At 35.3% G+C, this 25,934-nt stretch overlaps 1 protein-coding gene and 1 long non-coding RNA gene across 3 annotated transcripts in view; both read right to left on the bottom strand.

Moving 5' to 3' along the window:
- Positions 1-25,934, bottom strand: part of LOC127494726 (uncharacterized) — a 578,474-nt gene that overhangs the window by 346,908 nt on the left and 205,632 nt on the right. The window lies entirely within an intron of this gene.
- Positions 7,127-24,085, bottom strand: zgc:174917 (uncharacterized protein LOC565650 homolog). 2 transcript variants are annotated; one of them, XM_051860842.1, is made up of 14 exons: positions 21,498-24,085; positions 19,623-19,773; positions 18,821-18,964; positions 14,993-15,124; positions 14,708-14,902; positions 13,839-13,964; positions 10,106-12,466; positions 9,939-9,985; positions 9,323-9,566; positions 8,981-9,224; positions 8,805-8,896; positions 8,588-8,727; positions 7,652-7,756; positions 7,127-7,551 (listed from the first exon to the last, which is right to left on the bottom strand). In XM_051860842.1, exons 9-14 carry the CDS (start codon positions 9,450-9,452, stop codon positions 7,459-7,461), a joined length of 804 nt encoding a protein of 267 aa, XP_051716802.1. In that variant the 5' UTR covers positions 9,453-9,566; positions 9,939-9,985; positions 10,106-12,466; positions 13,839-13,964; positions 14,708-14,902; positions 14,993-15,124; positions 18,821-18,964; positions 19,623-19,773; positions 21,498-24,085; the 3' UTR covers positions 7,127-7,458. The 2 variants fall into 2 exon arrangements, with proteins under 2 accessions (XP_051716802.1, XP_051716801.1); XM_051860841.1 differs by lacking the exons at positions 7,127-7,551; positions 7,652-7,756; positions 8,588-8,727; ... (2 more) ...; positions 9,323-9,566; positions 9,939-9,985 and having other exon boundaries at positions 11,474-12,466; positions 21,498-22,125.

Here is a 25,934-nt window from a genome sequence, read left to right on the forward strand (position 1 = left end):
ATCTTTTGAATAAAGGGAACTATGTAAAGTGACAAAAACATATTGTATTTCTTTCAGGACTTTAAAATTATTTAGCACAAAACCAATTGCTGTGTGTGTGTACAAGTTTATATAACTGTGGCGAGGGGGGCATGGTTCAGCGAGGTCTGCATCGGGAGAGAGAGTCGGGAGATGCACGGTGAGTGAGTGGGTTAAACGCAAATAACGAACACCTGTCTCTTGTTTCAGTAATTGGCGTGGAGAGAGTATAAAATGCCAGGAGAAACAGGAGTGTGGGAGAGAGAGAAGGACTGCTGACGGGTGGACTACGACGTGCCAAGGAAGTTGCTACTGAAGTGGAAGTTACTTTGTGACTGTGTTGTTGCTGTTGTGCTGTTGGCACAGCCTTTTGTTTTTAGAGTGAATTTTTCAATAAAACCACTGTCAGCAGTCAAGCTGACCCTGTCCTCTTCCTTCCCTAAACAAGAACTTCATTACAATAACATATTTTAAAACCTGAAGTACAACCTGAAATCACCTATGTTGTGGGGACCAGCCCACTTTTTTTATTTTCTCAATATTTAGATGTTTTTGCACCCTCAGATTCCAGATTTTCAAATAGTTGTATCTCAGCCAAATATTGTCTGTTACATCCAAAGACGTATTGATTTTTGTGACAATTGCATGGTGCACTGTGGTGGTTGCTTTTTGTTTTCCTCTGTGTCTCCTGCTCTCTCTGGCTCCTCCCACTCTTTCAGTCTGGCAGGTAGCTGATTGCGCCCCCAGCTGCACCTGCTTACCATCCAGGAGAGAAGCAGCATAAAAGCAGAGCACAACTCTCAACTGATGAGAATCTTTTGCCAGAGCATGATCTGTGGTTCTGTCCAGTCCAGTCCAGTCCAGTCCAGTCCAGTCCAGTCCAGTCCAGTCCAGTCCAGTCCAGTCCAGTCCAGTCCAGTCCAGTCCAGTCCAGTCCAGTCCAGTCCAGTCCAGTTGAAGAAGCTGTGGTGCATCCTTTGTGGAACTGTATGGTTGTTTGAATTTTTCCCCTTTGGTCTAAAATGCTGTTGCATTAGCTGCTTGCTTTCTACTGAATGCTTTAGTCCTACTAAATTTCTAAGCTAAGAGTTCTGTTGTTTTGCTGGGATGAAGTACCTTATTTCTTTGTTTTACCTTAAGCTGTTATTCACCTGATTGTCTGTTTTGTTTCATCAATAGTTTGGAACTGTAGGGAGGTGGGTGACATTTTATTTTCTAATCTCCTGTTTTTGCCTGGTTTTTGGCTAGATAGGGAGTGAGTGTATATTCTGTTGTTGATCTTCTTTTCTTTGAGAGACTTGGCAAGTATTTAATTTCCAAGTTAGACTTCCCACTAAATTGTTACATTCTAGCAAAACAACCCTTAGACAGGATGTAATATGTCCTATCCTAACAAACCATACATCAATGGAAAGCTTATTCAGCTTTTGGATGATATTTAATGTATAATCTCAACTAATTTAAAAAAAAAAAAAAAAAAAAAAAAAAAAAAGCACCCTTATGACTGGTTTTGTGGCCCAGGGTCACATTTATAGGCCACCCAGTCCTCCACAGTGGATGGGTGGGGGCTTCTTGTTAATCAAACAAAACAACTCCTTATGGTATTTATCTAAACTGCAGGTGTTGCTTACACAGGAAAAAACAAAAAAGCTGTAAGTAGGTTGCATGTGGTTGAGCCGCTAAAAACACAACCTGTCTCCCACATGTCTGGTTTTGGTTCCAGTATATTAAAAAAACATTGTGCACAATTACATTATCACAAAGTTAATTTTCCACTATGACAGTGTCAAAACTTTCCAATTATTATAGCATGTGTGTTTAGCATGAATGCTAAGCATTAAATTAGAGAAATGGTTACTTTAAGATATGCAAGTTAAATGTATCAATACAATGATTGTGTTACATCTTGTGGATGTGTTTGTTATATGTGTGATCTGGGGAGAGTGATACTTGTTGAGCATGTCATGTGTTGTGTACTTGCACTCTTCTCTCTCCCTTGTGCAGGCTGCTAATTGGGTTCCAGCTGATGCTCATCAGCTGAGTGAATGTTGCAGAGATCCCAAGTACTACAACAGTGGAGAAACAATGCTGGAGTGCTGACAGAACGCGCTTCACTCTTTTTCCTGATCTAGAATTGTTACACTAGTGAATCTTGTGTACAACCGAAAGCGGTCTTGTTTTTCCTTCTCAACTTTGTGAATGAGCTGCATAACCGCTAGATGTTAGAGAGCATGCGAACACTCATCTGAAGTGACCGCCAGTCATTTTTGTTTTATTTAGGCTTATTATTTTTTTTTAAATTTACAATAATTGTTACATCCTCCTACCCCTAGACAAATGGGGAGGTTTGTAACAATTTCTAGGCAAAAAGAAAAATCTTTTTTTTTTTTGGTCATACAATCTACAGTGTTGCTCAGAGTCACATGCCACTTCTCCTGTAAACTCAGAAAGGTGATGGGAGTGTATGATGTTGATGACATTACCACAGTTCTTTTCTGACTGTTAAACTGACAGTGTTAAATCTGACACCGTGTTACAACAGTCCCTGGTATCTACTAGATGAATTACGTAAACAGGAAATATTGGCTGCTTCAAGTGATCATGAAGCAATAGAAAACAAACTGCTGCTGGTGTCCAACGTTTCTTGCCATGTAGTTTTGACCTTATTTTCAGTGTCTACAGTTTCTCCATACATCAGCACCAAGGGCTCCATGTCACAAATATTTAGCGACTGCGGGAAAACTGATGGAGTCAACTAGTGATTGAGGTTTTTATCAACTTTAAAATACAACCTGAGATCGTAAATCTAAATCCAGAGCATGACACAAAGTCATGAGCTCTAAACCCAGACCAAGACCATGTCGCTATGTGTCTATCCACCTTATTCCTAGGCTTGCTCTATGAATGCAATAAAAAAAAAAACAAAAAAAAAACAAAACTGGGTACAATGAGATGACATTATTCTATTCAGCCTTCAACCATCAAACCCTTGTCAAGAAATCCTATTGGAAATTCATTTTATCCTTTAGGATCTTGTTGGATTCTTGGAATCCTATTGGACATTCTGATATATTTTAATGGAATTTCACTTTGTCTTGTAGGATCTTATTGGATTCTTGGAGTCCTATTGGACATTCTGATATATTTTAATGGAATCTCACTTTGTCCTGTAGGATCTTATTGGATTCTCAGAATCCTATTGAACATTCAGATTTATTTTAATAGAATTTCTCTTTGTCCAGTAGGATCTTATCTTCTTGGACATTGTGAATTTATTTAATGGAATTCTACTTTGTCCTGTGAAATGTTTTTTTTTTTTTTTTTTTTTTTTTTTTTTTAAATTCTATTAATTCATTATTCTTTAGAGTAACTTTACTTTTTTAGAGTAACATTGTGTGTTGGTTTTTGTGATTTATGAGGACATTTCATATGAATACACACCACACTAGAGGGACATTTTGTATTATGAAGAAAGGGCTGGTGTCCTCATAATTCAGACAATGTAGAAGTGCAAAATCAAAATTTCTGCTCATGTCCCCATAGTTCACAATTACCTGATTTTGTGTATAAGCAACGTGATCTCATGAGAATACTTGTATATTTTTACGTAAATTGTGGTTCTACCACACGTACATTTACTTACGTTTTCATACACACAAAAACGTACAACATTGACATATTTATAGCACTAAAACCTAAAAATACTTACGTATTGACAGCAAAAAAAAACGTAAATCATGTAACGTAAAGTGTGAATGTATATTACAGTTTTTTACAGACGCTAGGACACATTTCTCAATACTTAGGTCACTTTTGCAAAACTCTTCACACAGTGAGCACAACAGAAGTCTATGTGGGCTAAACTGAGGATCAATTATCATTGCTTTGGCACAAAATGCATTCAATGACTACATCTCTCAAATTTCATGAATTCTTTTCTCACTCAGACACAACAACTGCCAAAACTCTTTGTACGTACAGGCCAGTTTGCACATGCTTACATACTGTTTTCAAAACTATTAAACTTAAGTTCAAAACAATAACATAATACAACACTGAATAAGACAGAAATTTGCTACATTTCTACAGTAATATAGTTATGAAATATATTCTGAATCTAAAAAATCAAATACTATCAAAACAATTAGATGAAACTGAATACCTACACAAGCATTAGTCTTTTTAGTCAATTAGTCAATTTCATTACCATCAATTCAAAAGGGGAAACTTAGGAATAATTTTGTTCTGTAATGTAAACATGAACCATGTAACATAAACTGCAGTGAATTATAAGCAGTAGAGAGTGTCATTCTTGTTTTGTAAAGAAATTTAAAAAAAGAAAACATTGTATAATGCTAACTGATGTTAGTGTTTTTAGGTCGATGTTTTATGAGTGACAAAGTGTGTTTGCTCAGTGAAAACCTTTGCTAGTGTTCTGGAAGAATGAGTTGATTTGAGACATGCATGAAGTGTTTTGGTAGATTTGGTGCATTTTGAATGTGAAGTTAACCTCTGTGCCAAGATGAAAGTTGGTTAGGAGAACTGTGTGAAGAGTTTTGAAAAAGTGACCTAAGTATTGAGAAATGTGTCCTAGCGATTGTAAAAAACTGTAATTCCCACGTATTCCCAATAATTCCCATTAAAATCGTGGCTTTAATGATTTAAATCTGTTGTATTCAATTGTCATATCAATACATGTTTTTAGTCTAATTTATTGAAAGCAGTTTACTCATCTACTTAATATGAAATAACATTTCTGTTCGTGACTTGTGCTGCAAACTAGTTTCGGAGGATTACGTAATGTTAAACAAGACTACAATTTGAAACCTTAAAATGAATAAAATTTCTGTAATTGTTTAACCATTTTGTAATATTTAGTTTGTTTGTTGTGCGATTTTCTCCTATGGAGCGACTGACAATACAACCATAAGATACACCAAAGCACAACATAAATTCACAAATCACATCCATTTTATTTGTTCGCTGTACTCCATATCTTTAGAATCCATATGTTTGTAACGAACTGATCCAAATTCAGCCCTTTATCCATCGATCTTCATCTTGATTCTCAGCAACAGCGACCGTCACGGTCAAAGTCCACGCTCGTTATGATTCAAATTCGAAAGTAGCGCCACCCTCGAGAAGTGTTACGACATGGTTTACGGCACTGATATCGAACGCTCATTGGTTCTCACCTGCTTCGTCAAAGATTGCGACATGCCGTGTTTCAGTGGATTGACATTTGAAATGAGTATTGCGCCTTCACGGAAAGAAGCCGGATTCATAATTTCACGGATTAATAAATTCTGCTCTGTACCCTATAAAAAACTATTACCGCCAGAGAGGACTGTGACTGGAACTCATCAACATTTGAACTACTTTTGGTACTACTTTTGACATTTTCGCAAAAAGTAAATTATTGTGATTACGCTTGTTTGTCTGTCATTCTTTTATTTATAACAGTATGTATTTTAAAGGAATGGTTATGGGTAGGTTTAGGGGTAGATGTAGGATTAGTGTCTCAAAATATCGTTTTTATGTTATATTTTTACTAAAATTGTCATTTTCCTACACATTTCTGTTCTTTGTTTTATTCTTCTAACATTCTGTATAAAATAGGTTTAGGTTCGGGATGGGGATTAGGGATCTTACATTTATCTACAAAACGATAAAATGGAAATTATACATATATCTTTATGACATGAAAGATTCGTAAATATTTTAAGTTTTTTCGCTGTAAAAACGTAAGTATTTTTATGTTTTAGTGCCATAATTACGTCAATATTGTACGTTTTAGCACCTTTCCAAACGTACAAAAATGTACGTTTTGTGTCTTTGAAAGTTACGTATTAACAATGAGACCAGGATTTGAGGAGAAAAACGAGATTCTTCGTGCATTCCAGTGAATTATTAATGTAATATATCGTAAATTAAATTGGGAGAACAGACCACAAATGTGCAGTCCTTTTTCATACTGTTACAGCGAAATGCAAAGGGAAAAACAAAATAAATCCAGTGTTAGCGTCAGTTCTGACAGGTCACGTCAGCAACATGCATCAGCTGACTTCCAGGTGATTCGCGTCAACCTAGGAATACGACGCCTATCACAGCATCCATATATAAGCTCCTCAGTATTATCAGTAGCTATCGCATTTCTCAGGAGCTAATTACCCTCCTCCATCCCCAGCTCCTCCTCTCTTCAGTCAGGATTGGCCTTATGATTCCCCAGAGTCAGACTAATTCTTGAAATATGGGTACGTTAAATTATTGACATCAATTATATATGCATATGTTGGTTCTGTTTACCCTAGGGGGGTTATTGCTGCTCTCCCTGCTCTTATCCATGCTAGGCTGCATGGATGCGCAGGGAGTTCTTGTCCAGAACAGAACCATACCGCCAATATAAACTCTATGCATTATAGATAGTGGTCCTGACAGAATTTTGACTGCAGCTCTTGCCATAGATATCCCTGTTATAACATGTCACGTTTAAATACCAAGAGTTACGTTATTCTCATGATGTCTGAAAATAAAACATGAAGGAAAATTGACAGCTTATTCAGTCAAACTGACAGATTTATTTGTAGGGCAATCTTATGTTTTGAAATTATTAGTTTTAGTTTTTTTGAATATAAGTTCCCCAAACCGGAAGTGCCACCCATAATTCAAAACGCAGTAGGCTCATCAGGAATAAGGTAGAGATAGGTTTCAAGACGAAGACTAACAAGATCATGACTGCATATGTGTGGTATTGTTGCTGCTCTTTCCTTTCTCTTCTTTATTTCATATATTCTCTAGTCTTTATTTTATATCAGTATTACTAAACCCAGTTCAAGGTTCAAATGACTTATTGCACCAGCAGCCTCACTGTACATCAATACTTTCACTGGACACAGATCATTTGTATATACAGCCTGAACCAATCTTAGCATGCCAGCTTCCTCTTTCTATGTGGTTAGTTTTGGTAAAACCTTAGACATTACACTGTATGATTTAAATCACAAATCATATTTTACTGAGCGAGGCATCTGTTGGCCTTCAGTTTTGTGTTGTGATTTTTGACCTAGGTATGTTAAATAAGTTGCACATTGACATAAACATCCAGAGGTAATATTAAACAATTTATTGAGTATTTCAGATCAGTTCCATTTTTCAGAATGTAACAATTCAGATAAAAGACACCTTAGATCATAGTTTAATGACACATGATTTCCTGAAAAGCCTGAAAGATACATAAAAAAAAGTTTGAATAACTATGTAAATATTGCATGAAAAATCTTTTGAATTATACTTTGATTGTCAGGAGTAATATTAACTATTGTTAATAATAAAAGTAATAATAAATACAAGCTAAAAAATACTATGTTCCATTTGAGGGAAAACACACTGAATTAGTCCCAAAGCGCCTATGTCTTAAATAAAGTGTTTTGTATAAGCCGGTCACAGTTTGGAGGCTTTCCTGGAGAAATGGTTGTATTTGTCAAAACCGCTGACCAGCACTGTGTCAGGAAAACTCCTGGGCCTCTCAGGGTCCTGTAAGGAAAGCACACATATTTATGCTCTTTACTGCAAAATGTCTATGATTACATGCATGTAGAATGTCATCATTTTGTAAACTGAGAGAGATTTTTACCTGGATTGGATAAGCACATGTAGGGACATATCGGATGACGTAGCCACAGCGCCTCCTATCAGAAGTGTTAGGATCACTGGCATGAACCAGAAGTCCATCATGGATCTATGTGGGAACAGAATTCAGACAATGAATGCTTGGAAAATGCTTAAACTCAACTTAAAGTCAGACATCCACCTTATTTTTAACATAATAGCGGCTATTTGTAAATTAAATGCGTCTGGCTTCCTGTCTCAACTGCTTCCAGTTATTTTTAGCTGTACAAAACAGCTTGTTATGCTGCTTGATTGCAAACTGATATTTCTTACCGTATTGTTTTAAAGTGTTGTAATTATAAACACACTGGTTTGTAGCACAAATGTTTTTTCCATTTACTGCACTTTGTTATTCTTCTAGTTATTTACCTAGAGTGACTAATGAATCAGAAGACTTGCATATTCACAGAAAATAGCTGACTTGCACGTTGAAAAATAAGGTGGATATGATTGTTTTGATTTTTTTAACCAATATGTAATGTCCAAAGTTTTGACTGGGGTAACACTTTATTTCAATAGTCCACTTTAGACATTCTACTAACTATAAGTAACTTTGCAACTACATGTCAACTAGCAGTCATTAGAGTATTAGTAGAATGTCTGCTTAATATCTGCTAACACTTTATTTTGATGCTCCCCAACAGACATTCTACTGACTATAAGTAACTGTGCAAGTACATGTCTACTTATTCTACTAACCTAAACAGTCTAACAGTCTTCTACAGCCTCAAATGACTGGTAGTTAACATGTAGTTGCAAAGTTTTAGTAAAGTGTCTAAAGCGGACCATTGAAATAAAGTGTAACCTTGACAGGTATAGTTTATCTGCAATCTGTCACTGCTTATTGTTTTTTTTTCATACACTAAAGAAATGTCAGGGAAACATATAAATATATACTCACAGACATCTGACCAGCTTTAAGGGGGCATAAGATGGCATTCTCTGCCTGCACCAGCTCATCTGGGATCTCTTGATTGACACTTAGCATGTTGCCAGCTCGTTTTGATTGGTGATGGGGCAGAAGACCAGAGTGGTGACTTCCTGTTGGATAAATAAGGACAATTTAGACACTTCACATTACAAACCAGACATAGTGGCACATAGAACAGTGTTTGTACCTGGAATAACCTGCAGTGCTCCATTGTCCTCAAGTGAGTCATCAAGGGCAAGCCAGACAGATAGAACCGGACCTCCATCAAAACCCCAGTACCTAAAAACCAACACATGATGATACCTGAGCCAATAGAAAACAGAAAACACCATATTTAATTTCATTATGTAAAATGGTGCCTACTTCATGTCCTGGTGCCAGGCTACAAATGGCATTCCATCCTTATTCTCGTTGCTCGATTGGATGACACCATTGCTTTCTGGCTTTTTCACTGGATATTTACAAATGAATCTGGAGTCAAGCAGGATGACGTCGGGCCCTAGAACTGCAGTGACCACCGCAAGAAGCCTAGGGTGCTTGGCGAGGGCCATCACCCAGTCGTACTCCTGGTGGATATTATGAAGGCTATAGGCGGTGTAATCTACACCTGTAAAAGAATACTGGGGTTATTTCAATTCCAAACCTCAAGTCCAAGGCTTCCACATAAGTCAACAACAGGAATGCAGCAGTTCCACTGAACCTCACCATGTTTTCTCTCCAGCTCAGCGAAGGCATCCCGGGCCTGCTGCAGCTCTTCTGGACTCAGGATAGGAAGAGCCGACAGATACCCCTGCTGCTCGTACTGGGCCTGAATCTCAACCGCGTCTCTGTTCATGTCTGAAAAGGCAGTGAAACTTCCACTTGTCTGCTTCCTCTCTAGCTTTCTCAAAGGCTCGGTTTAATCTCAGCTGTGCAAACTCCACAGGGAAAGAGAACCTGTTTTTATAACCTGTGGTACAGAGTGGTGTGTTGGCAGAGAGAAAGATGGGAATTAAACTTTGGGTTCATGCTCAGTCTGACTCAGGCATTTCATTTTTGAACCTCTGAAAACCTCCTTGTCTTAAACCTACACCTTCCCACTCATTAATGGCAAATTTATTCTGGGTTGTTTATGCAGAAACAGAGAGTCCTATCATGCCTGGAAGCAATGGTCCATGAGCAATTAAATGGGAAGACCATATTACTCTTAAGCACATAAGGGTGGAGGTGAACCTCAGTTATAAGTTTCAGTTAAATGCTGGCATCTATTTAGCCATCCGTTTAGTACACTCATTTTCAGTACTAAAGTTCACTGAGTGTGGCGCCAACAAGAAACACGCACCTGAGTCTGAAAGCTGTTAGTTTCTTTTTGCTTGGTCTTAGTCCAAACTGCAGACAAAGATGAAAAAAAAAGAAGAATAAAACACACAAACATATAAAACATTTGAAAAAAAGTAGAAACTTCAAATTTAATTTAACCACCATGCATGAAATAAAGATCAGCAATACCTCCTCCTTCTGTTCAGGCTGTTGCTTCCTGAGGTGTAATGCTCTTTCAAACTCATTAAACTGTGTATCTTTATATTCATCTGAGAATTAGGCTCCTCCTCCAGTACAACATCATGGCATACATACCTATTTTAGATTCCAGGAAAAAGAGATTATATTTTTAACCACCTTTATAAATATGCTAGGGTGTGTAAACATTGGATGCCAAAATATGTCGCAATATTCTCAATTAATGATGCTGAAAATTTTAAGGAAGTCATACAAGAGCATTTCCTTTTGTGAGTAAAATAATTCTTTGTGTGTAACTTGAGTTATTACTCATGAAAACACAATAGAAACCTGTCATCCTCAGAACGTGCTGAATGTGACCTATATTGTCACCTATTGGTGACCACATTTCTGTAAAGTGAAGTCATTCAAATATGATCAATTGAGAGACTATTCATCCTATACCCATAGTTATTTACTTTATATTGTACTATATATGATACTATTTATATAGTTTTTTTTTTTAAAATCTATTTAAATCATCCCTACACCCTCTGACTTTGCCTAAAAGTGAACAAAATAATGACTTAAAATATTAAAAAAATATATATATTTAGGTAACACTTTAGTTTAGGGTCCAATTCTCACTATTAACTTCCTTATTAGCATGCATATTCCTAGGATATTAACTGTTTATTAGTACTTATAAAGCACATATTAATGCCTTATTCAGAATGTCCTTATTCTACATTCCTTAATCCTACCCAATATCTAAACTTAACAACGACTTTACTAACTAAGCAGTAATTAGGGGTTTGTTGAGACAACAGTCGTAGTTAATAATTATTTAATAGTGAGAATTGGACCCTAAACTAAAGTGTGACCATTATTTCTACATCTAAATATTTCTATTAAAAAATTTGTTCTTCTTTACGTGTTGACATTTATAGCATTATTTTTTTTTCCTCTTAAAATTATTAAAATTATGTACAAATAAAATATATACAGTATATATACCCCACAAGGACAAAATCTTTTATATGAGACTAAATGTTGACTCAATTTACCATCTGTGACGGGGTCAGATTCTTGTGACAGGTAAGTTTAGGGTTAGGTTCCTGTGACAGGTAGATTTAGGTATAGTGTAGGGAAGGGCCATACTATAGTGACTTTTAAGATTTTGTCAAACATTCTTATATATGATTTTTAAGATGTTGTCTTTGTGGGAACCCCACAATGTTGGAAATTCCTCATCTTACTATCTTAATGGGGTCATTTGGACCCCACAAAGTAATATAAACAAGTGTGTGTGTGTGTGTTGTAGAACTTAAGAGTAAAATTGGCATTGATATAGAGGTTAAGAATTTGGGTGGTACAAACTTCTAAATTGTTGATGTATATTTTATTGAAACAATATAGTTGAACATTTCAAAGTAATTATGAGGGACAATTCTAATGTTATAATCTAAAAAAACAAATCAAACAAAAACAATGTCTGACCTATATAACAGGTGCAAGTGCAGAGATCGACATTACTTTTAATTTAAATTAATCATTCATATCCTGTTTTTTCGCTTATATACTTTTAACTTTTAAATGATATTGTTATAATACATTTTTGGATTTTATTTGTTATTTTTAATCCTAGTGTCACTTGCTCATTCTTGCCTGAAAAACACATTGAACTGCATTTGTTTGGAAAAGTGCCATCAAAATAGAGTTGTTTGATACAACTGAGCCAATATCCTGGAAAATTCCAATGGCCTCTGGTTTCCTTATAGCAAAAGTGCACGAACATAAAAAAGTGTTTTTTTTTTTTTTTCTTCCTGTCAGTAATGTATTAGGAAATGGTTTATTGGCTGACATATTAACATATTAACAAAACAGATAGGCTCATAAAGATTACAATGTTTACTGTCTGACATGGATTGTTTGAGCTTCATGTTTTCAGTCATTGTATTTGTTCAGATTGTTTCATATTGAGACTGAAAAAAGGTGCAGTTTCCATACAGCCATTGCACAAACACAACCCTTTCAAGAATATAAAAGAATACAATAAAAACTTCAAATAAATATAGCCATTAAAAAGATATAAAAAAGCTTGTTTCCTTTTCTTTAATGTGATGAATAAATGCGTGTCAGCGTTCAGGGGAATTCCAGCTGGCCATGATGTTCGCAGTGTTTGGGACAAACGTATCCACCCCGCTGCTCTTCTCGGTGCTTCCTCCTGTCTGTTCTGGGCCGGTCCTGCTCGTTGTTGCAGCGATGCACCAGAACCGGATCTTTCTCAACTGGAGATTTTTTCATCAGCAGTCTCTGGAGAATCTGTTTGTCTGAGCGTTCCTTGTGAAAATCATCCTCATACACCTTTAGCTAGAAAGCAAACGAGATATGATTTAAAAAACATTAGATATCTGTTTGATTATACCTTTCATACACTGTAAATGTGCAGTTGCATTAAATCACACAGTATTAAAGTAAATATTGTTAAATAAATGATTCAACTAATATTAATGTTCACATAAATCCTTAAAAACCTGACAAGATAATTATCAGCATTCCTGTAAAGTAGTTAGTGTGTAAGATGCATCATCTATTATTAGATATTCAACATCACAACACAATGACATCACAATTAGTTTCAATGGAAATTAGCAAACCTCATTTCCTTTTGCATAAGATTCTTTGTTTATGTAACAGTATACTGCTTAGTCACGATAGAAATCTGACGGAAATATGATGAATGTGATCTACAGATGACAACAAGTAGCATGATGAAATGTATTCATTTTCTCATAGAAACACTCAGATTCAATCTGTTCTTACTGTAACAAAAACGGCTTACATATTAATTTATATTTTTTCATCAACTGAGTGAATTGAGTGTCTAAAATTCTGCTTATGTGTTCAAAAGGTAAATGTGATTTCACCAAGTAGAACATGTTCCTGGATCAAAATAGGTTTACAGTTAATGTCAAGTTAGGCTTACAACCGGGGTTAGGTGCTTCTAAATCATTGTTTTTCACCTATCATTTCCCTCTGATTTTAGGGATACGTTATGGGTAGAGGCCAAGGATAGAGCTTGGAATGTTCCAGGATCAACAGAAGATGTCTTACTTGGCAAAATCACTGCGACTGTGTTCCATAATCTATTGCATAAGGCAACAGACACAAGTAACACAAGCAAACTGCCATCTGCCGTTGGTAATCAAGCTCTCAGTCAGTAGTTGTGGTAACACTTTACAATAAGGTCCCATTAGTTAATGTTGGTTAATACATTAACAAAGCGCAAATCATTTGTTGCAGTATTTATTAATCATTGTTAAATACAACTGCTCATTGTTAGTTCACTTTAGCTCAGGATCATGAAATAATGTATAGATAAATAATAGATACAACTTTTGATTTTAATAATGTATTAGTAAATGTTGAAATTAACGTGAACTAAGATTAATAAATGCTTTAGAGGTATTTTTCATTGTTAGTTAATGTTAACTAATTAAGAAATGAAACCTTGTTGTAAAGTGTTACCGTAGTTTGATTCAGCAGTTGACATGTCAGACTGCAAAAACAAACATCTGTGTTTACACTGTTTGGAGGAATCGGCCTACAAACAGAGGAAGATCACCTTTAAGTCATCCATAGGAAATAGTGATTAGTGGCTAACATCTGCCACCCAGTGGTGGAACTCGGTAACAAATGGTTGATCTGGAGTGGTTGGTGTACAGTGCAGTATTGTGCTCACCTGCTCCTGCAGTAGCGCCATCTGCTGACGCATCTCTCCCTCTCTGCGCCGCAGCCTCTTATTCTCCTGCAGCATGCGCTCGTGGTCCTTCTGTTCTGTTTTATAATCAGCCTCATAGATTTTAGTCTGTGGATGAATACAAAGTCTATTATTGAATGTGCTTAGTCAAATTTTACTGTGCTGTATGCAATCTGTAACACTTTAATCTCCACCTTTTTTGTTTAAAATGTAAACTATATTTTTGTAAAAACATCTATGAAAGAGACATTTATATATATAACGGTAAACAATTTTAACTGTCCATGTAATATTTAACCCCAAATTCAGAAGAAAAAAAAAGTAAATTATATTTTTCATTTTAGGACCATTAGACGTTTCTTTATTATTATTATTTTCATTGTTTGCTTTGCTGTAATGCAAATAAATAAATAATACAAAAATAAACTAAAGATAATTATATGATCCATCAGGTTTTTGAATATAGTCTATTTGTGCATCTCTCAATCATCATTATATTGCACTGCATTATATGTTTTAAACCCCAAAATAAAAACTTGTGACATTATTGGGAAATAGAGTTAAAACATTTATATGTATTTTATGTAAGTAGTCTGCTATACTCTTATGAAGATCAGAATTTCATTTTTCTTTTTGACCATTTAAATATCAGCAATTGCAAGAAATTGTTGCACCAAAATGCATCTGAATGTTTTTATAATAAAAAAAAACTCCAACATTCCATATTCTCCAATATCATACTATATATAAGTCATATATACTTATATATATATATATATATATATATATACACACACAAACACACACACACACACGCGCGCACACATACACAGGGTTAAAGTAGGACTCACCTGACATCGCAGCGCCTCCAGCTGTTCTTTAAGATCCTGAACCTCTCTCATCGGGTCAGACTGGATCTCTAATCCCATAGCAGCCAGTCTGAGGCTTGACTTTGTGCCTGGTGGCACAGTAGACCGTACTTCCAGGGATGGTTTAGAGGGCCGCTGAAGTAGATGAGAGTCCGATGTGCCACTGATATCTGGAGTCTTCCAACGGAGAAAAAGTAAATAAAAATGTTAAAAGATAAACACTTAGCCTACTGTAAATCGCTGGTCTGACTGATTTTGTAAGCTGACCTGTTTCCCTATAGTCCACTGATGAAGATCTGTTTGATGCAGTCGGCTCTCCAGCAGTCTGATATACTCCTGGAGATGTTGATTTTTCTTCAGTTCCTGCATCAGTGTTTGCTCGTAATATTCCCGTTTATTCTACAGACACATATTGTAAACAGACAAAAGTGTCAGTGTCTGCTCATGTATCTACTTCTGAATTACTTAAACACATCAGTCACACCATAGCATTTCATGAAAATGTGCAATAAATAAATAAATAAATAAATGAAAAAAAAAAAGAAAGAAATAAACCAGGGTTACAAACTGAATGATATAAATACAAAGGATAATCAATGAAAGGAAACGAGAAACAGGTGCAAATCACAATCAAACAATGAGTAACCAAGGAAACAAATGCAAACAAAAGAAACAGAACAGGAAACACTGCAAAAAACCAACTCAAAGTCCAGCTCAAATACAGACCATGATCCGATAAGAAACGCGAATTTCGATTCCGCTTAACGGTTCCTGTGTGGTCATTTTAATGTGATTTAAACCATACAAGCGCAAAAGACTCACACACTTTTTTCCGTGCTGCACATGCATTCAAAGCACACTCACAGAAAAAGTGATTTTCACTTAAATGGTTTAAAATCACTTTTTATGTGAGTGCACTTTGGATGTGTGTGCAGCACAGAAAACAGCACCCGTCACGTGCTTGAATGGTTTAAAATCACTTTTTCTGTTAGCGCACTTTGGATGTGCATGCAGCATGGAAAGTCGTCTCATGCTTGAATGGATCTGTGCAGCTCTTAAAGTGACAGCAGCCTAACATTTCTGCTGCAGTCTCTATAATAACACTAATCAAACAACAAAAGACAGAGAAAATTCACTAGTTCTTCACTGAATAACTTTTGTAACTATATTTGTAATGTAAATTGTATAAAGTGCAGTGTTATTTTACATATGATTAGTTTAATGAAAATCTTAAAACATTGTTTAATCGTATATTTGTTCAGTTGTACCTATTTGTGGTGATTGCTAATTTTTTAGTTGTTCTTTTTCAATTACTGAATGTTTACTTGTCTTTAATAATGCTAAGAATCGGTATCGATAAGCAGAATCGGAATCGTTAAAATTCAAATGATACCCAACCCTTATTCCCTACCACTTTTTTTGTTTTATTAGTTGTTTAATAATTTTAATGAAACCAGAATTGGAAACGGAATCTTTGATGAAGAATTTCTGAATCGGAGTGTCTATTTACACTAAGTGCAAATAGCATCCCTTGTTGGCAAACGCTATTTACACTAGCTCTACCCACTAAAGTCTGGTTGGGCCACTGAAGTTTTAAAAAAGACGTGCAGAATACAACATCTTCATTGGCGCAGCAGTAGCGATCAAGGCTCACAGACCTGGCTTTTAACGTGATCGAATCATGTTCGAATCAACCTTTTGCTGAGGTTGCATTTTCAATAAAAATGAAAATAATGTTCTAAAAGTGGAAATAAACTGCAAACGAGTGTAATAATATTAAAAGTGTTTATTGGGTAGGGTTAGGGGAAGGTGTAGGGAGGGTTTTTATTCTTCCAATAAAGCAGCATCCATTTCACTTAGTGTAAATAGCATCTACAGCTATTTGCACTTAGTGTAAATAGCATCTATCGCTAAGAAAATATGGTATTTGCCTATGGCAAGCCATTTTGACTTTTATTCATTCTCAGGATATGAATTCTTGATATCAACAATTCAATTCTTGATATCAGGAATTACATTTCCAATAGTAACAATGGCAATTTTTGATATCAGGAATTACATTTCCACTAGTAACAATGTTAATTCTTGAGATCAACAATTCAATTTTTACTAGTTAAAATGCTCAGTTTTGATATCAAGAATTACATTTCCAGTAGCAAAAAGTAGAATTCCTGATATCTGTAATTGTATTTTCACTAGTGAAATGTCACCATAGGCTGCCATTCAAATTCAATTGTTGATATCAAAAATTGATTTCGGTAACACTTTATTTTAAGGTCTTTTAACTAGTTGCTTATTAGGCTGTTTATTAGTACTTATTAAGCACATATTAATGCCTTATTCTGCATGACCATATTCTACATTCTTAATCCTACCCAATACCTAAACTTAACAACTAACTTACTAACTACTAATGAGCAGTAAATTAGGAGTTTATTGAGGGAAAAGTCATAGTTAATAGTGAATACATGTTCCCTATACTAAAGTGTTACCCAAAGTAATTAATGATATCAAAAATGATTATTTTTACTAGTGAGAATTGTATTTCTGATATGTGAAATTGGAATTTCAACTAGTAAGAAATCAATTCTTGATATCATCAATTGAATTTGAATGGCAGCCTATTGTGACATTTCACTAGTGAAAATACAATTACAGATATCAGGAATTGTAGTTTTTACTAGTGGAAATGTAATTCTTAATATCAAAAATTAGCATTTTAACTAGTGAAAATTGAATTGTGTATATCAAGAATTAACATTGTTACTAGTGGAAATGTAATTCCTGATATCAAGAATTGAATTGGTGATATCAAAAATTCATATCCTGAGAATGAATAAAAGTTAAAACGGCTTGCCATAGCTGCCTTTCTGAATATCTTACTGTATAACGTGAATAATGTGACATTAGATGCTTTTTAAAATCGCCAAAATAGCCTGCACATTAGATAATACATGAACCCTTTACATCCAAATATGGTCCCTGATAAGAAGAGGAGCTGCAAAAATCCATTGATTCATTGATGGATTGTGTGATATGTAACCACCCTGCAGTCAGCCAAAACCTTTAGCATTTACTTGTAACTGACAAAGTCTTCGCAATTATTATCAACAACTACTAGTATAACCAAACAACCCTCTTCAGATTACATCTGTTCACTGGTAGACCACGGGTTGGCTTGGCTTCTTCCTGCTGTTCATAAATCTACACTTGAATGTCTTTAGCAGTGTGTTATAGGGCATTAGTGCGCTGGAGTAGGGGAGCTTCAAAAGGGATCAGAGTGAGCCTGCAAGAGCCTCATATTCCTGGCTCCCAACCATGCAGAGCGATCATCTGAACTAATTACTCCAAACAGCATATTATGACCTGAAGCCTTCCTTTGGCTTTCTTCAAATATAAAGCAGTCCAGATGTAATAAATCAGGTGAGAAATGACTCATCACACATATTGCTTTTCCCATCACTCAAAAAAGCAGGGTTTGTGCACCTTACAGCAGGTCATGGACTTGCACAGAAGGTGTGTTCCAAACTCAACATCAGTTCTAAACCCTAACTGTGAAATCTGATTGGCTAATAGAAATGTTGTTCAGGGACCAACAAGGATGCTGATCCAAGAACACGTGGCAAAAAAGTAATATTGAGTTTCCCATAGTTCCTTCTTTATTTGTTATTTTGCTATTTCTGTTTCTCTTTAATGATTCGGTTTGATCCAGTTTAGAATATGTCACGCACTTATTGGTTCCTCTTATTCCATTTTACAATTACAGTGTGTTTTTTGAGACAGACACACAAAATGTGTTAGCAGCTTCATTTTATTTTTTTTTAATCTCGCATGTGAAAGTGGTCACTAGGAATTGTACTAAAGCTGATGCATGTGCTAAGTGACAATCAGTCTGTGAGTCAATGTTGCAGCTCAATATTTAATTGTAATTTCATTATTTCAAACTTAGTATTACCATAGTAGATGTCCAAAAATGTGAACTATAACAATATTTGCTGTTCTGTTTAGTGACAATAGTGATGATAAAATTACACACTTAGCCTTCAATGCACATCTGCCTCAAAAGTTTGTGAGAGTGTGTGTCTGCCCACGTACTTGTTCATGTTCTACTTTGAGCAGCAGTCTGCTGTTGAGTTGTTTGAGGGACGTGCTTTCCTCCTCGAGAGCTGCCACACGCTGCTGGAGGCCCACACTTGTGCTGTGGTAGATGTGATCCCACTCCTCGTTTAGTTTCATCAGCTGACACACACACACACACACACACACACACAGACACACGTTTTATGGGGACTTTCCATAAACATAATGATTTTTATACTGTACAAACTCTATATCCTACCCAATAAACTTAATCATCAAACACAAAACTTTCTGCATTTTTACATTGAAAAAAAAAAAAAACTTAAAATTATGTATAAGCGGTTCTTGTATTCTGGTATTGCCATCCTTGTGGGGACATTTTGTCCTCATAACTTAGGGTTTACTAGGACCGAATTGCAATTGTGAGTTTATATCACGCAATTCTGATTTTATAACTTATGAAATTGTGAGAAATTGTGTTTTATTTTTTATTCAGTGGCAGAAACGAGCTTCATATATGTTTGATGCATGTACCTAATTAAAGACATCTAATATAAAGTAGGACCACATTGGGTCGCCAAAAATGAAAGACACCTTACATATTGACATAAAAATTGGTTACAGACTGTAATGAATATTTTAGGAATACTATATATGGGACACTTACTTGAAAAAAAAAAAAAAAAAAAAAAAAAAAGTTAAAAAAATCCATGATCTGAGCTGTTGTAATTGTAAAAAAAAAAAAAAAAAAAAAAAAAAAAAAAAAAAAAAAAAAAATACTAGTACTAGTTGATTGAGTACTGGTGTTTTATTCTACCTCTTTGTTGAGTCTACGCAGTTCAGTGTTTTTGTTGAGGAGCTGAAGCTTCTCTTCATCAGAGGAGGTGATTGACATGCTTTCTGTGATGAGGGTTAACTGCTCCTCCCCAGAGAGAAGGGACTCCTCCTGTGCCGCATCCTCCACCTGCCTACAACACATGCAAACACACACATACTTTGTTTGTTTATTTTCTCCAGCCATAGGGTTCAACACTGTGCTATTATTCATTACAGTCTCATGATGAATGACTCATGCTAAACTGTGACATAGTATGAACTAATAAAAGTTACACAAACACATCACCATGAAAAGAAAATGACTATATTAAAGCTCTGGGAAATTTGAGCTGGGATAGGTTTCTGTTTCTATTCTCCCTTTGTGTGACTGTTTTTTTTTTTTTTTTTTTTCTACCTAGACTTAACAACGACCTTACTAACTATTAATAAGCAAGCAGTAATTAGGAGTTTATTGAGGCAAAAGTCTTAGTTCATAGTTAGTTAAAGGGTTAGTTCACCCAAAAATGAAAATTCAGTCATTAATTACTCACCCTCATGTCGTTCCACACCCGTAAGACCTTCGTTCATCTTCAGAACACAAATTAAGATATTTTTGATAAAATCTGATGGCTCAGTGAGGCCTCCATTGCCAGCAGGATCATTTCCTTTTGCCCAGAAAGGTACTAAAAACTTATTTAAAACAGTTAATGTGAGTACAGCGGTTCAACCTTAATGTTATAAAGCGACAAGAATATTTTTTGTGCTCCAAGAAATAAAAAATAAATAAATAAATAACGACTTTATTCAACAATCTAGTGATGGGCGATTTCAAAACCGAACTCGAACCACTGATTTGAAACAAAAGATTCGTAAAGCTTTGAAGCTTCATGAAACAGTGTTTTGAAATCGCGCATATATATATATATATATATATATATTTTTTTTTTTTTTTTTTTGCACAAAAAGTATTCTCGTCACTTTATAATATTAAGGTTCAACCACTGTACTCACATGAAATGTTTTAAATAAGTTTTTAGTACCTTTCTGGGCACTGAAATCTTGTTGGCAATAGAGGCCTCACTGAGCCATTGGATTTTATCAAAAATATCTTAATTTGTGTTCCGAAGATAAATAAAGGTCTCATGGGTGTGGAACGACATGAGGGTGAGTAATAAATGACAGAATTTTCATTTTTGGGTGAACTAACCCTTTAATAGTGAGAATTGGACCTTAAACTAAAGTGTGACCTTAAACTTAACAGTTACGCAAATACTAAGCCAACATGTCCACTAGTGTGATGCTGTATTAACTCACTTGGTGAATCTGTCACTAAGACATCATATATGTGTGATTACAGTGCAGAGAATGGTGTCTTCTGAGAGAATGCAAAATCGCAGGAGGTTATGTACACTAACAAAAAAAGTAGTTTTGAGTGTCATATAAATACCATGAATATGGTAATTATTCAGTACCATTGTATATCTAACCTAATTGCCAAACATGTCACTGTTATAACATTCTAAGGATCACATGCCATACTATCGTACAAAATAGCCCATCTTATACTCTTAAAATTAAAGGTTCCAAAAGCGAATTTTCACAGCAGTACCATAGAACCATTTTTACCTACCAAAAGAACAGTTATTGAAAAAAAAAAAAAAAAATCTTACTGTGAAGAACATTTAATAATCACCGGACCATCAATGCAAATAAAGAATCCTTTTTTAAAAGAGTGTATTGGCAACTTCCTGTTCACAGTTTTCTTGGCAAACTGTCTGATTTCAGAGGCCTGTATACACACACCTTACAACACTCCTGATGAAGTCCATTTGAGCTGCAAGTTTAGATGCTGAAAGACAGTAAAAATAATACCCACTCAGACTGAAGATCATTCTCCTCCTCAGGTAAAGTGCGTTCTTTGCTTGAAGTGTCCTCTTCTGACAGTGAAGACTGTGAACTTCCTTCCATGACCCTTTAAAATCTGAATTCAACTGATTAATAGTTGTAGTTCTAATCCTCTTGTCGTGATATAACGTGTACAGTCTAAACGCAGTGTGGTAGCGTAATGTTATCCACTGGAGGGGAAGTTCAAATTTAAACCCCTTCACTGACATGCAAGACATCACAGAGCAGGAAGTTTGCTTAGTGTGTCACAAAAATAAACACTCCCATGTCCAAGCTGTATGATCTTTACAAACTAATAACAATATAATGGAAATAATTAATTTAGCCAAATATCTAGCACTATTGTGTGATTTATTATTTGAAAGGGTGATTTTATGTCTTTGTACGGGTTACCAGATTGAGATACAAAATAAGGAAGTGATTTACTGGTAGGTAGCAGGGAATTTCCGCTTCAGCATCATCTGTTCTCTGTGGGCTTTCTGAAAGACAGCTAAAAGCAGTACTGTTAAAAACCAAACCACAATGTTTCTCTGTTAAGACATGAGTGAAAGGACATTGGGTGGTTGTTTTCCACTCCCAGAATGTCTGTTTACTTGTAGTTTACTGTTTACAAATGTACCAGGGTAACCATACTTTCCACCAATATTCCAGTTACAACAGATGACAGTACCAAATACCAAGTTCAATGGTGGATAATGTTCCCTGTGACAATTTAGAGTTTCATTGTACAAACCGGAAATGTAGTATGGTATTTGGTGGAATCTGTGATTACCAGAGTAAAATTTTGTAGTGAATTTATAGTTACTTAAAACTGATACAAAATAACAAAAATCAACTGAAATCTAATGATGAGTGTAAATCAGTGTGGGCTTTTTACAGCTTGAACACCCCATCCACACTGACATCATGCTTACAATTTGAGTGGTGCGACTACATTGTTCATTAAATTTATGTTTTATTTTTACAAATTGTAGGCATAGTACGAACAGTAAGAATATGCTAGTGTTTCATTCTGAACATTGCAGGTGGGATACCGGAGATGGATTACCACAATGGCCACATTACCCTTCCAATAGTTATGCTTACTCCATTCATTATGACGACTTGCCAGTCAGTGTATTGCTGAGTCTAGCATTAGTTAGAACATTAACTCTAGTCAGCTATGGCTGAAGAGAGTGCTTTAGCAATGGCTTTATTGACCCAATGTGCTATCAGGACCAAGGGCAAAATGTGCTCCTTCACTCTGAAATAGAACATATCGGAAGGACAAGAATGATTAACTGTGACCTGGTGCTACATCAGCATACAAAAAAAAAAAAAAAATCAAACTCATTCAGAAAAAGCAAAAGGCACTATGGTTTGATGATAAATGCAAAAAAATAAAAATAAATAAATAAATAAAAAAAAGAAATAAAAAAAAAGAAATTCCCAAAACCATTTGAAGCTTAGCAAAACGTAGTGTTATCCGTGTGAAAATAATGTCCTTTTATTTAATTATAATTTCAATTGGGTTTTTGGATATATGGGTCAATTTGGTTGCTTAATAACTTTCATGAATAATAATAACGATATAGAAAGTAGATATTTACATGGTCTAAACAACATGTGAGTGTCATAGATCTATATTGAGGACCCAAAAGCAGAAAGATACTGAATCTAAACGAGATGGTCCAGGACCACTCGGGCTTTGTCCTCAGCAGAAAGGAGTTTGAGAAGGAAAATGAAGAGAACTGCCTTGGAGAAATGGTCCACAATGGTGAAGATAATAGTATTGCCACTGGATGAAGGGAGACTGGTGAAAAAATCCAGGCTTGGATTTTTTCAGACAGCACATAAATACTGAAATGAGCTCTGTTTCACGTTGTAAGGCCCGCCCAATTGGCCCAACGATGGTTTCCAATAAAGCGGGTCAAGATTACATGAGCGTTCTTTTCAGCATGGCAAAGTAGTTTTATTCCAATTTGCTTTTATCTGACTCCATTTCATCATGACCTTGAATTTAGGTTAGAATGCCAACTGATTATTGACCACTGGTATAATAGTTTAACTACACATTTAATTATTCTATTTAAATTTTTATTCAAATTACACTTGTTCATTCGGATTCCTATAAAACTTCACAAACTCTTCAGTCTTGGTCATTAGATAGAGGCAATTGACTAATACCTTTAGATGCCACCATGCTTGCTTATTTCTAAAGGTATGCTATTTAGTCCCTTAGATCTTTACACACTTCATTAAAGTAAGACTATATCTAACCAGAGGTCATGACCATTACCATAGAAATAAGCTGACCGACTTAACTTCCTCAGATGGTAATTTTATATAATCACGCCATGGTTTGTACACTTAGCAAGAAAATTATTACAGTAATCAAAGGTTGAGGTTCATTCTATGTAGACTGGTCTTACAACACTCTGTTGTTCTAAATAGAAATTCCATTATTAGCCTCTACAGTCTAAGTACACATGAATAATGCCAATTTTTTTAGTCTGATCTCTAAAACTTTAGTTGGCATGCCCCAGTGCTCCACTGAATTTTAGTCTGTTACTAACCTGAGCATATATTTGTGGTCTTATGGACTTTACGTAATCTACAAGAGTTAATAATTTCAATTTATTCAGTTGATCTGGATGTACATCTCAAACATTTTCCAATTCAATTATCTAATGCATCTATTTTATTTTATTTTTTTGCATTAAACAGTAGCTAAAACTGTAGAATAACAGTGCTCTGCATATCAGCAGCAACAGCAGAAATGCATTGACGCACAGATGAAGTGACATTCATTTATCATTTTAGCTGAACACAGAGCAGCCGTCTCGTCTCCTCTCCCCTCCCTTCATTTATCTCAATAGCTCACTGTGGCCCAGGCTTAATGCTCCTCTCTTAGGAAGATTCTAATGGGGTCAGCCTAGTTTTAATTTGATAGCGCCTTTATTAATTCTTGGAGTTAATCACAAAGTACTTACAATTCCCCATTAATTGTGCTTTTTAATGCCCTTATGAAGAATTAATATGACTGCGTGTTATTATTCAACATGAAAAGATTCATTACAAGAAATATGACTGTTGCAAACATCATGTAATGACAGAAACACAAAGGGAAAAGTAAAGACCTTACATTTTCAAAAGAAAAGGTTCATAGGAATGGTTCTTGTGTCACATCCACAAAGCTCTGGGTGGTTGCTAGGTGTTTACTTAAGTCAAAGGGGTCACTGATGTTCTTTACACTAGATATGGCTTCTTTAATGTTGGCCATTTTTATGTGCTGTTTTATTGTATGATCGCTTAAAAGTAGGGGTTCCCAAACTTTTTGTCAGCTAAATTACTTTTGCATGTTGATGGTTCCCGGATGTCGATTAATGGTCACAAATAAAATCTTTTTTAGAAAGCGTTTTATTTTGAGTGTTTTTAAAATTATATATATATACTGGCATATATTGTGATTGTTCTCTGTTTGGAAGTCTCAGCAGCAGCATGACATCGTATAAAATAAAATGTCATTTCGCAGTTTAAATCACAAAGACTCTACTACTAAAAAATAGTTACTTTTAACAGAGTTCAGATTTGGGTTCACTCTTTACAAGAACCAACTAACACTACAAGTTTCAATTCAAATATTTGTCTTAAATTCTTTACTTTCAAATGTTCAAACCCTCAAGCTAGCATCACTTATTACAATAATTTTGAAAAATACATTTCTTGTTATGATATTGCAATTTATTGTTTTTAAAGGGTTTATGAATTGAGAAATCAAATTTTCCTTGATATTTTGATATCAGAAGACAATGAAACTAAACAATCCTGACAGCTGCAAAAACACGATGTTAAAAGAAACCTTTGATGAAGTAGATGCTACTGTAAACATAACGCTGTAATTTACACTTACCAATTCACAAAATTAACGGAATGCAGCTGATATAAAAAATTGGATGACCAGTAATTTCCTACTACTAAATTCAGAAAAAACAGAGATTCTAATTTTTGGACCAAAAACTTCTTCACGTAATAACCTAGAATATTGTCTAACACTTGATGGCTGCTCTGTTAAGTCTTCGTCGTCAGTTAGGAACCTGGGTGTGCTCTTTGATACCAATCTTTCATTTGAAGACCATGTTACTAGCATCTGTAAAACCGCATTCTTCCATCTTAAAAATATATCTAAACTACGACATATGCTCTCAATGAAAAATGCAGAACAGTTAGTTCATGCGTTCATGACCTCAAGGCTAGATTACTGTAATGCTCTACTGGGTGGTTGTTCTGCTCGCCTGATAAATAAACTACAGCTCGTACAAAATGCAGCAGCTAGAGTTCTTACTAGAACCAGGAAGTATGACCATATTAGCCCAGTTCTGTCAACACTGCATTGGCTTCCTGTTAAACATCGTATAGATTTTAAAAT

The sequence above is a fragment of the Ctenopharyngodon idella genome, chromosome 14, assembly GCF_019924925.1.
Source record: "Ctenopharyngodon idella isolate HZGC_01 chromosome 14, HZGC01, whole genome shotgun sequence".
Classification (NCBI taxonomy): Eukaryota; Metazoa; Chordata; class Actinopteri; order Cypriniformes; family Xenocyprididae; genus Ctenopharyngodon; species Ctenopharyngodon idella.